General features: G+C 45.0%; 1 protein-coding gene across 15 annotated transcripts in view; it reads left to right on the top strand.

The window, feature by feature from the left end:
- The first annotated feature begins 3,760 nt into the window (after positions 1-3,760).
- MEIS2 (Meis homeobox 2) overlaps positions 3,761-17,575 on the top strand; it is a 171,248-nt gene continuing 157,433 nt past the window's right edge. For 6 of the 15 annotated variants that reach the window (XM_086463342.1, XM_086463341.1, XM_086463347.1 and 3 more), the window contains exons 1-6: positions 3,761-3,772; positions 4,824-5,056; positions 6,659-6,800; positions 7,389-7,439; positions 8,194-8,244; positions 9,215-9,364. In XM_086463342.1, coding sequence (XP_086319468.1) covers positions 3,761-3,772; positions 4,824-5,056; positions 6,659-6,800; positions 7,389-7,439; positions 8,194-8,244; positions 9,215-9,364 — 639 coding nt within the window. Of the gene's footprint in view, positions 3,773-4,250; positions 4,260-4,823; positions 5,057-6,658; positions 6,801-7,388; positions 7,440-8,193; positions 8,245-9,126; positions 9,128-9,214; positions 9,365-17,575 lie in introns of those variants that run through there. The other 9 variants (XM_086463354.1, XM_086463350.1, XM_086463348.1 and 6 more) reach the window with 6 other exon arrangements.

The following is a 17,575-nucleotide window of genomic DNA, read 5'->3' as shown; positions in this document are numbered from 1 at the left end:
CAAGAAAACCGAGATCTATAGGCATTTCTGTGAAAAATAGAATTATGTAAAAAAAAAAAAAAAAAAAAAAAAGGTCTAAAATTATAACCTAAGCAATGAAGTGCCTTCTTATACGGGAGCCAAGTCATCCAAAAACTACTTTTTGAGAAGAAAAATTATGAACTTCTCCCACAGCTTGAGGTCTGAACAAATATATGGAGCCTTCAGTGGAGCTAGATTACTTTTGCACGGCCACGTTACAAGGAAAGACCTCTTCTTTGGTGATACCGAAACTATTTGAAATGATACACACTTGTATATCTCAAGAGGCAAAGTTCCGGGTTTGCACTGCTGTGGTTAAAAAACAAGTTTGGAAGCTACAAATGTTTAAAACGCGTCCTTTAAGCCGGCTGTAAGGGCTATATCACAACCAAATGGTTCCACGCAAGTTTGGAAAGCTGGCATCATTAGGGTGGGGGGGTGGGGGGGAACAACAACAACGGATGACTAGATCTCTTTAAAAAAAAATCTGTTAGAAAACTACAGCTGTAAAAGTAGGAAAGGATTTGCATAACCTACTGCTCTGTAGGTCTCCGCGCACCCAAAGGATTAGCCAAGCATTCATTACCATGAATATCTTGAATTACGTTACCGATTTATACGACAGAGTATAAAATACTGCACAAGAAGACTGGCTTTTTCCCTGCGAAATGAATCGACTTAACCACTGCTTGAAAGAGATCTACATACTAAGGGCTTTTTTACTCACCTCTCTTTACAGTCCCGTGAAAGTCAGTCACAGCAATTCGGTTGCTCTTAGGACTAGCTTTAATCTTGGAGGAGATCCTCTAGGAAAAAAAACAACGGGTCTGCTCTCCGGCTTCTGGCGGGTTTTAAGCAGGGTGCAACTCTGGCTAAAAGTAGGAGAGGGGCTTTTCTCCATGTTCCCCTCATATTTGTAAATACAGCCCTGCTCTGCAGGGCTCGGCGCTATCGGAACACGCAGGAATGCCCACTGGCGTTTGCCAGCCCTCCACAATATCTTTCTTTATATGTGAGGGCTGATTTCCCGCAGACATCATTGTTATGATGGCTCATTTAATCAAACTGTTTAATTGCTCCGGTAATCACTATCATCATCACAGGTACTCAATCATTCATCATTTTGGAGGGGTTTATTGACCTCTGGAGCTCATTCCCTACGCCTATTAAAATCAGGCCAAATACCTATAACTACCCCTTGAGTAATTTTCTTAAAGTTTAAAAAAAAAAAAAAAAATCCTAAAATCATCGTCATCATCACGAAAAGCAAAACCAAACCAAACCAAAACCTAACTGAATAAATCATATTTTGCTGCCGTGTATTTTTAAAAGCCATCTATGTATGAGGCCACATTCACAACCGGGTACATAATCATTGATAAATCCCACTATTAACGGGATAGTCTGTTTTAGATTTTATGTGCACGGGACCGTGAACGAGGCTGGGGGGTTGGGGAGGACAAAACTGCAGCAATCGATAGTTTGACCATCGCTCCTCCCATAAACTTCAAGCATCCCCCATGATTGATGATCCCGAGTAGCTTTGGTAATTGACTGCTCTGAGGTAAGGCACGGTTTAGCTCCAGGAAAGTGATTGGGCGAGAGAAACACACCAAAATTAACGTGTGTGTGCGCGCGTGTGCGTGTGTGTTTGGAAAAGTTCATTTGGTGCTCAAGGGTGGGGGGTGCATCATCTCACTTAATTTGCTAAATAACCCCACTGTAATTAGCACTACCATTAGAAGGCATTACGGAGCTAATACTCCAGCACACATCCCACGAGCGCAACGTCGCTCTACGGCAAAGTCCAGCAACACGCACACGTAAACACAGCGCTCACCGCCGGATCCGCTCAAAATGAACATGCAACCCCAAATCTACAGAACATCTGGATCTCCCCCACAAAAGGCTGAGCATGACTTTGTTTTTAAGCCCTTTTCAAAGCCTGGCAGCCTAATCGCAAAACTAAAAGGGATTTCCCCCGCCCCCCGCCCCCCCCCCCCCCCCCCGCCTCTCCCCCCAAGACATCCACAGCGTGCTTGATAGCAGCGATCACTTAATGAAGAGCGGTGCCAAACGCGGTTTGAATGAGGCGTTCTCTCCATGCCCTGGAAAATTAGTTTTTAGAGAAGCACAATAAATTGTCAGAGGACAGAAGCCAGGCTCGCACCGTAACGGGCTGGCGGCGACGCGAGCTCCCGGCCGGAGCAGCCTCTCGCTTCCCGGGGAAGATCAACTTTGCGCGGCCCCCCCGTGCGCTGTCGCTCTCCGTGCCCCCGGACTCGCGTACCCTTCGCCGCAACAGCGATAGCCGGCGATTTCAATAAATAATTCAGCGCATAAATCAGACGCTAAACGCCGCGGTTAATCAGAAAGGTATTTTGTTGTTAAAATAACCTAGCGCAAACCAACCCGGGGCTGGGCTTCTATCGCACTTTTCTTCTCGCTCTCTGCAGTTTTCCCCTGCCTCTCCCCCCTCTCGCATACACGCACTCTCCCCGTCCTTCCTCCCCTCCCTCGCTCCCTCCCCCCTCCCTCCCTCCCTCCCTCCCTCGCTCCCTCCCTCCCTCGCTCCCTCCCTCTCTCTCGCACGCTCGCTCGCTCCTTCCTACACGCGTTGCTTCGCTCGGGGCAGGGGCTGCTGCGCGGCTCCCCCCGCGCGGCGCCGCGGCCGCCCCGCCGCCGCGCTGCGCTGCGCACCCGCGGCGCTCTGCCGGCTGGGGCGTCCCGCGCCCCGCCGCCGCGCCCCGCGCCCCGCCGCCGCTCCCCGCCGCCGCCGCCGCTCCCCGCCGCCGCCGCTCCCCGCCGCCGCCGCCGCCGCCGCCGCCGCGCTGCAGGACTGGCTATGGCCACCACTACTTCCGGGTTCCGTCACTTCATTCTCCCGCCGATCAGCGCTGCAAAACTGAGCCTCTTCTATAAGGCAGCCAGCAGCCAACCTGCCAACACTTACTGACACTCACTCATCCCGCAGAGCCAGGGAGAGAGGGAGACAAAATACCTGCCGGGAGGAGGAGGAGGAGGGGAAAAAAAAAAAAAAAAAAAAAAAAAAGGAGAGAGGGGGAAGTCCGGGCTTTGCAAACTATTCAATTTTTCTTCGCATCTTTCCCCACCCCCCTTCACAGTACTTTAAAAAAAAAAAAAAAAAAAACAAAAAACAAAAAAAAAACCAAAACCAAACCAACCCTGTAGCGATCCTAAAAGGCAAAACGCGAGCGCGGAGTTACTGGAAGAAGAAACCGGGGTTAAAAAGATTCCTCCTCTCTTCTTCATCATCATCAACCATCATTCATTCACTACCTTGACATTCCCTGGCTTTGATTGACAGCTGGAGTGGCAAAAAGCCATGAGACACGACAGTTTGGTTACATGTGGGTTGCTGACGGGCCGATCGTAACCTTCAGTTTGGGGGCTTGACAATTTTTTTTTTTTTTTTTTTTTTTGCTTAGAGAAAGAAAAAAGGAAAAAGAGAGAGAGAAAAAAGAAAGAGAGAAAGAGAGAGAAAAAAGAAGAAAACACAGAAACTCATCGTGGTTCTTGACTGTTTTTTTATATATTATTGTTGTTGTTATTGTTGTTGTTATTATTATTATTTACCCATATTGGAGGATAGGAGAAGTCTGTAAGTGGGTTGCAAAAAAAAAAAAAAAAGGAATCTTCTTCACTCTAAATCACTTTCTTTGCTGGACTGGGATATTAAATATACGACACATCCAGGAGTTTATTGGAGCGCAGACTGATGGCGCAAAGGGTAGGTTTAAATCTCCAACACTTACCTATATATAAATCCTCTCTTAAGAGGGGCCTGTCCGATTTGCTCTCCTCTGTTGCTGATGATGATGGCGGCCACTATTAAAAAATAGCAGCAAAAATTATTCACTAGCTTTTTGTGCGTGTGCGTGAGTGTCTCTCTGTGTGTGTCTCTCTCGGCAATTGTTCCACGCTTTTTTCCTCTCTGGCTTTTCCCCCGGCAGCGCGGTTTCCCTGCTCTCTGCCTGCTCAGTAGCACGGGGTTCACAGGGGAAAGCTTGCTGCTGCTGCTGCTGCTGCCGCCGCCGTTGCTGCCGCTGCCTAGGAAAGACTAAGAAATACATATGTGTGTCTGTGTATATACGAACGTATATATATGTATACACATATAGCTGCTGCTTTTTTTTTTTTTTTTTTTTTTTTTTTTTTTTTTTTTTGTCTCTGGCTTTGACAAGGACAAGGGGAATTGCTACTAAATAATGTTTCTGGTAACTTTCAGATTATTTCCCCCTTTATCTCCCTCCCTCCCCGCCCCCGGTGCACCCTACCTTTCCTCTCTCCTTCCCAGTGTTGATTTATTTATCTAGTTGCTTTTGATTCTGCTTGTTTATTCATTTATATATTTTTTTTGTTCTTCCTTTCTAATGCAGAGTAACTCCAGTTTCTCTCCTCCGTTTCCTTCCTTTTCATCCCCGTTTCCTTGCTAGGGTTTCTCTTGCCCGCGCTGAAGAGGACCATCTCCTCCCGCACACACAGGCAGGCACACACACACACTTTCCCCCTTTACCTCTCCCCGCACCCCCACTCCTCCCTCAGCCTCTCCAGCCTCTGCTCCCGACCCCGGTCGATTTCATTTTGCACATTTCTCTCTCTCTGTTGTGGCTGTTCTTGTTTTGGTTTGCTCTGTTTGTGTCTGTCCGGGTGCTTTACTCTTTTCTGACTTTTGTTGTTGTTGTTTGTTTGTTTTTTTTATTCCTCTCTCTCTCCCCCCCCCCCCCCCCCCCCCCCCCCTTTTCTCTTTCTTTCTTCTCTTCCGGCCCGTTTTTTGACAGTACGATGAGCTGCCCCACTACGGCGGGATGGACGGAGTAGGGGTGCCGGCGTCCATGTACGGGGACCCCCACGCCCCCCGGCCGATCCCCCCGGTGCACCACCTCAACCATGGGCCGCCGCTCCACGCCGGACAGCACTACGGCGCCCACGCCCCGCACCCCAATGTCATGCCGGCCAGCATGGGCTCCGCTGTCAACGACGCCCTGAAGCGGGACAAGGATGCAATCTACGGGTAGGTGCTGCCGGGCCGCCCGGCGCCATGGCCCGGCTCCGCAGCGCCGGTGCCCGCGGAGCGGCGAGGGCAGGAGCGGGGCGGGCGGGCAGGCGGCGGGGGCTCCCGCGGGGCCGCGGCGGCAGCGGCGAGCCGAGCGCCGGAGCGGGGCGGGGGGGAGCCCCGGCGGGAGGGCGGCTGCGGCGGCGGGGGAGTCCCCAGCCACCCGCTCCGGGAGGAGACCGGCGCAGTGGCGGTGGCAGTGCCACCGCCACTGCCGGCGATTTCGGTGCGAGGGCGATCCCAGTCTGACACTGAGCAGAGGTGCTAGCACCCGCGGAACGGAGTCCTGGAAAAACAGACCCCTCGGGGAGAGAAGCTGGGCTGGGGAGAGGCGTTGCCTCCTCTCTCTCTCTCCTTTTTTTTTTTTTTTTTTTTTTTTTTCCCTCGTGGGGTTTTTTGTCTTTCTCGGAAAGGCCCCAGTTAGGAGTTCAGACAGGAGAGGCGGCTCTCGTTGCTCTGGATTTTAGTTGGAGAAGTATTGTTCTGATGCTCTTCTTCGTGCCGTAATAACTCTTCCAACACCGTAAAGAAAGAGCTACCCACATCGCGGAAGATAGTAAGAATAAAAGGGATTCGCTTCTCGCAAGTAGATCTTCCCCGAGACAGAAGAAATAAATACGTTTGGGGCACTGAGCTGAGTTTTCTACTTAGGAAAGAAAACATGAGGAAAAAACCCCACTTACCCAGCAAAACTCAAGCCTGTGCCAGGGCATTGCCTGGGGGAATGACACCGATTCCCTTCAGTGCCTTTTAGAAAAAATACTAAAGGATCCTAAACCGAGAGACAGTAACATCTATGACAGAATGTGGGGCCTTGATCAGGCACCAAAGGGGAAAAAAGACAAATGCATGCTTACTACTTAGCACGCAGATAATTTTTTTTTTTTCCCTGACTACACCAACTATGGGAAAATATTTCGCAAAGTGTTCCCTCCCTCCGCCCCCTCCCCAGCTCACTTATCTGGACAGCTGGTATTTTACTTGGGTGTGCTTCCTAAGCCAGGAAACTTCACCACATTTCTGTTAGCAGGCCCCTTGAAAAATAAAATTACGTATTAAGTAGTTTGCAGTTTGCCTAGCCGTGCTTCTCATTTTAGTTCATAGCTGGAGGGTAGGGATGGGATCTTCCAGGTTTCGCGTTATTTTAAGCTGTGGCGAAAAGTGTAAGATTCCCAGCTGAGCTGCTGCCTGCGTGAGCGTGTTTGGTGCCTTGTGCGTTTGGAGGAGAGGTCACTTTTGTCTTCATCTGTGGGGACTGCACGGGGGATGTGGCTCGGGCATTGCAATTTCAAAAGAGAAAGAAAAAAAAAACCCAAACAAACTCCAAACCACCAAAATCCGCGTTTTTATTTCAAAATGTTGTTCTCCCCTGCTCTGCCCGAAGCGGTACCGAGAAGCTGCAGAGCGTGGCTGTGGCTGTGTGTCCGTGTCGGTGCGTCCGTGTATTTAAAAAAAAAAAAAAAAAAAAAAAAACCCACACAAAAAAACTTGTTGATTAGAGCTCTTCTTTCCCCGTCTCCCCCACCCCCTCCCCTCTCTTTGTGTGCCACTGCCCGGTAGGCACCCGTTGTTCCCCCTCTTAGCTCTGGTCTTTGAGAAGTGCGAGCTGGCGACCTGCACGCCCCGGGAGCCCGGCGTGGCCGGCGGGGACGTCTGCTCCTCCGACTCCTTCAACGAGGACATCGCCGTCTTCGCCAAACAGGTCCGGCACCTCTCCCCCCGCCCCCGGCCCTCCCCGGCACTCCCGCCACCCCCTCAGCTCCTCGACCCACACAGCCGGGCCCTCTCAGGGGGCAGCCCCCCCGCCCCCCCCGCCCCGGGAGCCCCCCCCCCCCTTCCCCGCCTGGCGACCCCTCTCCGGCCGCCGGGGGGGGGGGGGGGGGGGGCAGGAGGAGCGGCGGGGATGCGCGCTGGAGGCCCGGCTGGCCCTGACCCCGCACCGCCGGGACCCCCTCCGCGCTGCGAGGCTGACACTCCTGCCCCTCGCCCTCCTGCACGAACGAGGGGGGAATGTGGCTGTGGCCGGGTTTTGGAGGCAGAGGGAGCGGGAGAGAGGCAGGAGATCAAAAAGAGAAGGTCTCCCCTGGTAAGGGCAGCCAGCTCGGCACCCGGCTGGCAGGAGCGGAGCAGGCTCCGGTTCTCGGGTGACTCGAGGGCGTCCAGCAGGATTTTGATCTGACCTGTACCGGCTGGGTTTGTCACAGGGGTTCCCCCCTCGCCCTTCGAGTGCTGCGGTGGCAGGGCTGCGGGGAGAAGCTGTAACTCACGGCGCTTTTCCTTCTTCTTGCAGGTCCGCGCTGAAAAACCACTTTTTTCTTCAAATCCAGAGTTGGACAATTTGGTAAGGCCTGCTCCCTGCCCTGCCTCGCTCCCCTCCCGCCCTTCCCGACCCCACCGCCAGCTGCCTCAAGCGCCCTCCGCCGTCCGGGGCGGCGGGAGGCGGCCGCCGGCCCCGGCACCCAGGCTGCGCCGGCCGGCGAGGGGGGAGCCGGGAGGCCGGGAAGCTGCCGGCACCGGGCTTCAAAGAGCTGCACTTTTAAAGTGAGCCAGGGCAAACTCCCGAGCTGTGTTTGAAACCGCGGGAAGCTAAAGTGAAGGAAATAACTGCTTAAGAAGAGAGAGCTGGAGATTTCTAACGTAATTCTTTTGCTAATGTGAACGATTTCAATATTCAAAGTGCCTAAATCCGCTTGTAAAGAAGATGCCAAACTATTCATCCTCCGCCCCCCCCCCCCCCTTTTCTCCGGCGGGCGGGGGGGGGGGGTGGGGGGGGTGGGAGTGTGTGCTCGGCTTCTCTGTGGACCCTCAGGGATGAAGGCCGGGGTGTTGAGAGAGGGCGAGGGAAAAAGAGGTTTTCTCCAAGATCGCGGTAATAAACTACTAATCACAGCTCCTGGAATAAATATGATAAAAATCAAGTGCTTAGGCTAAAGTTGATCAAAATTGTTCAAGCGTGACAAATGAGCTAAAATCCCAGATGATGACTGAGCACCCTGACAACCCCTTTCTGCCCCTCGCCCACTCAGGCTCGCAGCTTTGCACAGCTCCCGTGCTCCCGTCTCCCATGTAACCCCTTGCTCAAAACTTTCTTGCAGATGATCCAAGCAATACAAGTACTAAGGTTTCACCTTTTGGAATTAGAAAAGGTAAGAGGCACGGAGATGGGCGGGGGGCAAACCATTCCCTCCCTGTGTCATCCCTGTCCTGTCGTCATGTCGTGTCGTGTCGTGTAGTGTCGTGTTGTGTCGTGTCCCGCCGTCGTCGTCGTCCCCCCCCCCGCGCCTTGGCTGTTTGGGATGGGTTGTAAACATGGCCAGAGGAGACAGGGGAAAGGCGGTGTGATACAGTAACCTGGGCCATCAGAGCATGTGACACCCGACAGCCATGCCCAGCCCAGCCTGGATTTATTTGTTTTGTTTTGTGTTGGTGAGGTTTTTTTTTCCCCCCAGCGGAATTTCAACCGAGTCATTAAATGTATATATTATTAAACCCCTTTCACCCTTCTTACCCCTTCCCTTAGTAGAAGCTCTGTTCCTCACTCGGAAAAAGAGAAATGGAAGCGCTCCTGCCTTTCTCCAGCTCTGGCCGGCATGTTAACCCCAAGCAAGCACTAAATGTTTGGAAGAGGCAGGGGGCCCTGCCCGGCGTGGGGAAGGGGCCGCGCCCTGGGACGAGAATGGCTTTTCCCACAGCCTCAGCGAGTAGCTGCACTTTCCTGCTCCTGGCCGCTTAGACCTTTTTTTAGCTCCGGTTTAATCCCATCCCGTCCCGAGTGACTAGTTGTACCTGTCTGGGCTGTGTATGCTCCAGAGATACCGCCTGGGTCCAGCTCCCAATGTTCTGATGTTATCATCAAATCGGATTTTCCTCTGCACACCAGACTGAGCCCACTATCTCTCTCTCTCTCTCTAACTTGTTGCTGTGGCAAGTCTCTAGAGAATAATATGTGCTGCAACAATTTCTCTATTGTTTCCTTGCCTTCAACTATTGTGCCCCTTAATTAGAGTTACTTGTGCAGTAGATCAGAGGGTTGTTCTTGCCACCAAAAAGAAAAAAAAAAGTTGCAATCTGATATTTTGCCATTATTGATACTATTATTCTTGTTACTATTTTCAGGTTCATGAATTGTGTGATAACTTCTGCCATCGGTACATTAGTTGTTTGAAAGGAAAAATGCCAATAGACCTCGTTATTGATGAAAGGGATGGCAGCTCCAAATCAGACCACGAAGAACTCTCAGGATCTTCCACAAATTTAGCCGATCATGTAAGTCCTTCTGATTTCTTTATGTCACTTTTTAAGACTTTAACCTTAGAGGACCTCTCCCCGATTTTGTTGTTTTGCTGCTGTTGTATATTAGCAGTAGTATTATTACTATTTAACCTCTCACAAGCTCGGATCCCATCTTTACACTTTCTCCCCTCTCACTTCCTAAAGTTGGAGAAATGCAGAAGGTTCCTTCTGTTTCCCTCTGTAAAGCAGAGAGTCTGCAATGGAGTGTAAAGTTTCCTGGTCTGGGCGGCTTGGAGAGCTGGCAAAGTGTCGGTTTGATGTGGGGATCGGTGCTTTCTCTTCTTCTTTGCCAGCTCTGCAATCAATGCAGCAGTGTAAGGAAACAGAGACAAGAAAGTTAGGGAGAAAGTTTGCTGATTTGCTCCCCCCCTCCCCTCTCGTGGGGATGACAAGTGATGAGAATTACTGGCAATACTACACTGCATTAAAAAAAAAAAAAGGGAGGGGGGTTAGCACTTTAGATTTTCCAATGCTTGTGCTTTATAGCAACTTATTGTCAGAATATGGACTTATTGCCAAACGCCTGAAGCATCTTCATAATAAAAGACAGTAACCTTGATGAAGCAATTATTAACAATGTATTACAGAAAGCTGGAGAGAATGATGATTGAGGAACTGTAGGTTAGCGGTTGATTTTAACACTTTAGGAGTTGGTGAATTAGTGTTACGTGTGTAGGACTGAACGTTGGTGTGCGTGGTAAGGAGAGTGCCTTTGCTTTTCCGGGTTTTGGAGCAGCTCTTGTGATCCTTCAAAAGATGTAGACACGGAGAGACTCCGGGATGTGAAGGGAAAGATTGCAGCTGGTACCGCAGAAAGGGGAAGGAATAGCTCTGGTTAAAAAAGAGTGGGTGTGAACTCTAGTTTATTTATAGGAACGCATCCCTGGGGGAAAAAGGGGTTTACACAGTTTTAGATTCAATTGAACTCATAATCTAAATGATACAGTCTAATATTTTAGCGGTTGAAATATTAATTTAACACCCGGTGTGAAGTTAACCATGCTTTCTGCACAGGCGCCTGCCTTTATTTCCCAGTGTGTTAAGAAGAGTAGCTGGAAGCCCAGAGAGAATGAGCTTTCTAGGAGCTTTTGTTTCCTTTGAAAACATGTTGTTTGTGTGTGTATTTGATAATTGCATTAGACCTGGACTGAAGCTGAACTGGGAGATAAAATAATAATAAATTCTTCTAAATGCTTACCCCCCACCCCTTTCTGGCACGGCTTAGTTGCAGTGCCCGGGAAATATTTTTGGACCCAAGCCTTAGCTTTCATTTTCTCATTTGTATTCCATAAACACTGCAGGACAAGTTTTTTGTGAAGTTTTACATTTAAAACCTATTATTTTGAGAGAAAAAAAATGTATGCAGAGGTTCCTGAAAGTTTCTCTGCATATCAGCTATCTCTCACGCAGATGATAAACTCCATGAGGCATGACACTATTTCAAAAATATTTGTTTTATGGCATTTTACAACCCTAAACTCGTGTGCATAAGTATTCTGGGATAATACTAGAAAAGAAATTGAAATGAGTGGCAACCTGAAAGATAGGGGGTCATTGTGTATAATTCAGAGCAACAGAAAAAAAAAGTACATGTTTCTCTGGTACAATTTCTCTACAAGAGTGTGTTTCAAGTGGAAGTGTAGAAATGGAGCATGCTTATGTTTATATTGAAGAGATTAGATAAACTAGCCTGTTTAGGGTTCTGGCAGATGGCGAATGCTCAAGCCAATTTGCAGTGCTCCATTATAATATTTAAATTCGCACACAATGATAGGACAGGGGTGGAGGGGGTTAGCATTTTGATAATTTGATAACTATTATCTTCCCTAAGAAGAATCTCCCCTTGCTTTTGTAGCCCAAAACCCAAACTAAAATAAATATGACAATCCATTTATCTTGCACCCGTTAGGGTCTACCACTTCATTGGGTATTATAATTTAAAGCCTTTTATTTCCTGGAGATTTGAGCTATAACATTTTTGCTTTAACCCCCTGCTATTTGTTTTGAAAGGAAGCAATAATTTGTGCAACCAGAACACCAACTGGGAAATGAAGAGTTGTATCACATAGTTACATTTTATTCATGCGTTTTGGGAAATGTGTCTCCTTATTGGATTTTTTTTTTTAATATTCGCTTGTTTTCCCGTCAAAACTTTAACACTTTTTTATAGCTTAGTCGAACTACCGTGCGTGTACACATTTATGTTTGCACTGTGCAAGGTTCCAGCAGGAAGAAATCCACTTTTATTCATAAAGAAGGAAAAGCTTTAAAAAATGGCTAATATAAACATGCAAGACTATCAAAAAATGAGCTATCATTTCTGAGCATCTACCTGAAAATGTAGCAGTTCAAGCATGCAAATTTGTCCAATTTGACTCTCCAGGTTTATTTTTTCATTTGCTTTGATATGCATATTTAATATATAGCCTCAGGCTAGATCTCATTTGGTGAAAGTTGGTGCAGGGGTGATGATGAGCCACTTCAGAAGGACAGAGACAGCATGTTGTTTCCTCTGTTTTATGTATTGGCCCACTATTCTGATCCATGGGTCTTCCCCTCATGGTTTTATTTGCACATGAAATACTAGGAGCATTTCAACTGATTGGCTATGAATAATGATAGCCAAAAAGAAGTGTAGGTTAATTTGTTGCGTGCCAAGGTTTCCCTTATGGAGGTGACAGTTTGTGACAGCTCTTTGACACCCCAAAAATCCATACACCTCTGTTCTTACTAAGCAGTATAAAGCTCCACTGTTTATGTTTAATGTGGTAGCGGTGACAGTGGCAGTGCTGAACTAGGAACTAAGGCAGCTCTCAGTTTTATTCCTTTGCTAGACCTGAAAACAGTCATAAGGGAAAGTAACAGAAAGAATTGTAAGATTAGACGATATTTACCATAAGACTTGAAATGGGGTACTCAAACAGTGCATGCTTCCCTTTTCAAAATCTACTGCTCTGCTATTTATATAATGTAATTGGAAACCAAAACCAAAATCAACAAAGGAATGAACTCTTCAGAGGGATACCTGTGCTGGAAGAAGGAGACAGCTGTAAGCGGTTGTGCTATACGTGTTTGGTAATAAGTGTGTTTATCAAATTTTATTTTAGTGCGCTATTAACTGTTATGTAATACAGTAAGTGTAAAGGGTCCAGGGACTTGGTAGATCAAATAGTGCAGTGCTGGCCACAAGAAGTTGAAACTTTTGTTATTACTCTGCTGTGTTTAGTAAATATAACAGCCCATATTTAGTGTTTGAATTTTTAACACCCTCATATTTTTTTATTGCTCTGAGGTATTAGCTATAGATGGGAAGAAGGTAATTACAGCTATGCCCTGGCTGAACCAGATCAGTTAGGGGAAAAAAAAAAAAAGAAAAGAAAAGAAAAGAGGAAAGAAACCTTTCCAGCTGCAGTTCAAGTTGAGTTTTCCAGCACAGACAATTTACTATTGTTCAATATAAACATTCTGGGTCCTATCCTGCATTCTGTGTTCAGCCTCAAATATCCGTTTGATATTGCCAACAAACCTTTTTGGTTTTTTCCTTTTGAACTATGCAAATCTGTAAAACATAATGCTTGCAAAATCTGGAGATTTTAAAACTTTTTCAAGCATATGATAACATTTTGTACTTTAATTACATTTCTTTTGTACCTGGCTTCACCTGGTGCCACACATTTCTTCCTTCAGCACAAACCTACTTTGAAGCCTAGTAATACTCCCACAGAAATTTATGGCTGTCCTTCCACTGGCTTTCGTGGGAGCAGGATCTGGGCCTCAGTCTTTTTGATATTTGTTTATATGTTCTAGTCAATTTGCAGCTGAGAAGTAATAATATACAGATCATCATTTATAAAATATAATTAAAAATGGATAGAAATATACATACTTCTCTTCGTTATAAAAAGGCTGTTGACAGATTAGAAATCTGATGCCTTAGCTGTAGAAGAGAAATATTAGTTTGAATATTAAACCTTTCAGCTCTCAAATGAGGAGATACCTTTATTTTGTACTTTTGGACATTCAGATATTTTGCATTTTTTTAATATTTCTTCTCAAATAATGGTCTGTGCAAATCCCTGACATCTTGCAGATGAGAAAAAAAATAAAAATACAGTAATACATATCTGTTCTAGTTATATAATTAAACTTTTAGGTAACATTTCACTGAGTAATGAGGAAGTAATTGGGGGCCTGATGCTGTAGTCTCTAGGTACACCACACTTTGATGGACTTCAGTGGGAGTTTTGAATATGCCAGAAATGCAGGATCAGACCCCAAAGGTGCCCTTTCTGTTTGTAGTGTGTCAGAAAGGAAACAAATCATCTAACTACAACAATAATAAAGGGAACTTTTTTCTTTTGTAACCAAATTTCTTAATATGGATCTTAAGACTTTGGACATTACGATATGCCCTGGGCTTTCTGAAGGGGCAAGGAGCATTCTGAGACTGCAGCGACTGTTGTGTATTTCCTCTTTTTGATGGGCCAGGGTTCTCTACAGTCAAAGGTAATATACAGCTCAAATTTGAGTGTTTTAATTTTAAACTGCATTCTCTCAAACTGAACCGATAGTGTATTTCACTGTCTATTTGATGCCGGTGTTCCCTCTTTGGTTTGAGTTGTCTATCAGTCTAGATGAAGTGTAGCCACACAGAATGACGTAGAAGGACAATTAAAAAACCAACAAAACCCTGATTTTTCAAGTCTCAGTTCCTTGCTGACAGGTGGATTACATGTCTGATTTCAATCTTAATTGGAAAATACAAAGCATGCAGCTTTCAAGAATGTTGCTACATTCTAGGAGTGTCAAAAATTCCTCCTAATAATTTCCTCAAATGCATAATCAAGGGACAAGAATTAAAACTTGTATATACATACACATACAAATATCTCATCGATCACAATGCCTTGTGTGTCATTTGAATTGCGTGATTCTGACACAAAAAAGTTGTTGATATTAAATATGCATCTGTAAGAAAATAAACCTTAGTAATATCAGGAGTAGTCTTTTTTTTTTTTTTTTAGAAAACATACAGATCATCAAAATAGAGTTTTTTTGTGGCTCATTTACTTATTGAAAGTTTCTTTACGGAAGAAGTTTATTATTACTATAACACTCTCTTAGATACCATCCTGAGCTTTATACATACAACGCATAGAGAGATACGGATGCACACACAGAAACATGTGTGCATGTATGTGTATAGGTTTCTATGTCTGGCATAGTATATCATCTTTTATATACGGTGGTACCTAGATACAGATTTTTGTGGTCTCAACTATGTCAGTGGTTCCACTGTGTTTACAGATGTTACTTGTAAGGACAAGGTGAGCATGATTTGGCTTGTATTTGAGGGGGGAAATGCCATCCATATCAGTAGCTCAGTTCAGTTTTGTGTTTGCAAAATTAATTGCAACCTCCAGACCTTTGAGTCCAACCACCTTCACAAAGAATGAGCTCTATAGCTGTTGTAGTTTCTTTTATGAAAATAAGTTGTGTTTTATTTGTTCCTGCAAGGTCAATGGTTTTGTCTATTTCATCTGAAAAATGGCCTGATCCTGTCACAGTTGTTACTTGAAACTTCAGTTAACATCTTAACATCTGTAAGCCAAATCTTGCTCAGCGTACTCACATGGGTATCAGCTGGCCAGATTGATTTTACTTCCCAGTTATAAATAAGAAGCAAATTCCTTATGGTTAATTGAGTCTTTAATATCACCATAAAAAGCAGTGTGAGATCAGAATCATCCTTAGCAGGATGGCATACACTCACAAAAAATTAGCCAGACTTCACCCAATGAAAATTCTGGGCATACAAAGTAAGAATTGCAATGTAACAGAAGGTTATCCTGTATCAAATTTCTCTGTTACAACATCTCTGTTCAAGAAATCCTGTAGCAGTTAAGAACTCTTACAGTTTCCACCAGATTTGCAGAATCGACAAAAGAGTAACGTGTCAGATTTGCTTTGTATACCAGGAGACTCTTGTCCTTTCTGTTGCTCTTTCCTAGATTTAGCAAAATTCAATGATGGTGCTAAATCAATTTTTTTTTGAACTTTCAAGGGAAAAAACACTGGCAAAATTGTGTTTTCTAGGGAAGGCTGTGTGTGTAAATGAGAAACAGTGGATAGCAGCAGAGTGATCTCCTGTGGCCCTGCTAGTACAAGCTTTCCCCATATTGTCTCCTGCTTTTATATTAATTACAACTTGCATTATCAGCTGCGAGTCTGTAGCCCAGCAAATAGAAAATACTGCCCCTGGAGACCTAGCTTCTTGTATCTATTTTCCATCTCCTTCTATTGTGCTCTACTCAGTATTCACTGCTTTTCTCCTGGTAACACTGCTCTTTAACACAATTAAGTAAGAGCAAGAGGAGCACCATATTTGACTCCCAATTATTAAAACTACTGGGAATAGATACATGCGTGCTGTTTACCTTCTACAGTATCTGGCATTAGTTTAGGTCATATGTGTGTGAAAATTTTATAATATGCATACGTACACAAAACAGGCAATTGCATTTTGGCAGACATCATCCACACTCTTCAACATGTTTCTGCAAAGTCTATTGCTAAATTTGCAAGAAGATATGAGAAGGTAGGCTAACAGCTTGTGTGATTTTTCTAAAGTTATTTGGTTTTCTGGTTTTGTTTTGTTTGGTTTGGTTGTTGTTTGTTTGTTTCCCTATTTCTCCGTGATAGCTTAATATGATTTTCATTGAAGTTAATAGAAAAATTGCAATTAATGTTAGTGGGCTTTAGATCAGGATCTCTTTAGGTACCTAAACTATACCGATAAAGTGTTTCTAGTGAAGTACACTTTAGATGTGTCATTTGGTCCCATTTTTTTGTGAAGACATACATAAAATAACTACTTATGATTAGGCATTTGGCCAAGAAGATTTTCTTGAGGGATACAAAGTTGGAAATGGTCTGGGGAAGAAAAGGAGAAGTTCACTGACACGTACAATGATTTTAGTCCAAAGCAAAAGAATGCTGGCTTTTTATGAGGCTGTAAACTCCACCCCTAGAGTTATTTGTAATTTTCCTAATATTAAAGCCTAGCTGTTTTCCTCCGTTTCAAATTCCTCCAACATTCTACTGTCGCATCTTGTAAATATCCCATCTTATTATTTCTGTCCTTCAACTAAATTCTGCCAAATTGCTTCCTCAAGAAAACCGTGTCACAAGAAATACATTAAATTCCCAATCAATACAGTCTGTCTTTCTAAAACGGGATCCACAAACTGAGGTCAAGAACAACTCAGCCTGGTAGAGATAGCAAGTGTTTTCAGCTGCGGGAATTCTTATTCAGTGATCCTTTCCAAATCATTACGGTTTTGAAACAGAAAGGCCAGTCTAGCTTTTGAAATACTGTATGATAGGTTTTGGATGACATTTGCCTTAAAACATAGCTGAGGTGTTACCAGTTAATTATTGTAATTTTCATATGTGTGATAAGGAGCTCCAACAGCAGCCAGCTTAAGAGAGCCTGCAGTGCATAAAATTAACATAACTCACTGTGTTCCCTGAAAAGTTTAGCCTAGGTGAACATGTTGCAATTATTACATTTTCTAAAAGAAGGTTCCAGCCTGATGTTGTTGGAGGGCTAAACTCATGCTACGCTATTGTTCCTTTCCTTTTTCATGTATTTCTTCTAGCTCTTTATCTGATTACCATCCGGCAAACAGCTGACGCTAAGAGGCTGCAGAGGGCTGAAGAGCTCCTGTCTGCTGTTTGCCTTCAGCTTGAAGCTATTTGAGTGGCTTCCTAACTCAGAGATAAAAAGAGAAGCTCATAGGCACAACTCTGTTTTAAACCAGGCTGTAAAGGAACTTGCTCAGTTTTCATATTTTATTTCCATCTGAGCTTTTTGCTAACCTTATTTTCAACCTTTTTTTTTTTCAATAACATCTGAGCTGCTTGAATTTTCCAGACTTCTCCTCTTTCTTTTTGTGTTTCGTTCACCTGACTCTGTAAAATGATGGTAAAATGTTTTCTTGGCTTTTTTAAATGAAATTGTGGAGGTTACAGTATTAATAGTGATTTCTGAGACCTAATTAATACAGCAACCTCAATAAATATAAAATACTACTGTTTGGCCGTTGGTTTTTTTTTTTTTTTCTTTCCTGTTGCAGTTCTGTGTGAGGAAAAGTAGATCAGTCTTCTAGGTTTTGGAGAGGG

The sequence above is a fragment of the Leptosomus discolor genome, chromosome 3 (genome assembly GCF_034619465.1).
Source record: "Leptosomus discolor isolate bLepDis1 chromosome 3, bLepDis1.hap2, whole genome shotgun sequence".
In the NCBI taxonomy this organism is placed as follows: domain Eukaryota; kingdom Metazoa; phylum Chordata; class Aves; order Leptosomiformes; family Leptosomidae; genus Leptosomus; species Leptosomus discolor.
Note: the sequence above shows the minus strand (reverse complement) of the source record. Positions and strands in the feature narration are given on the sequence as shown.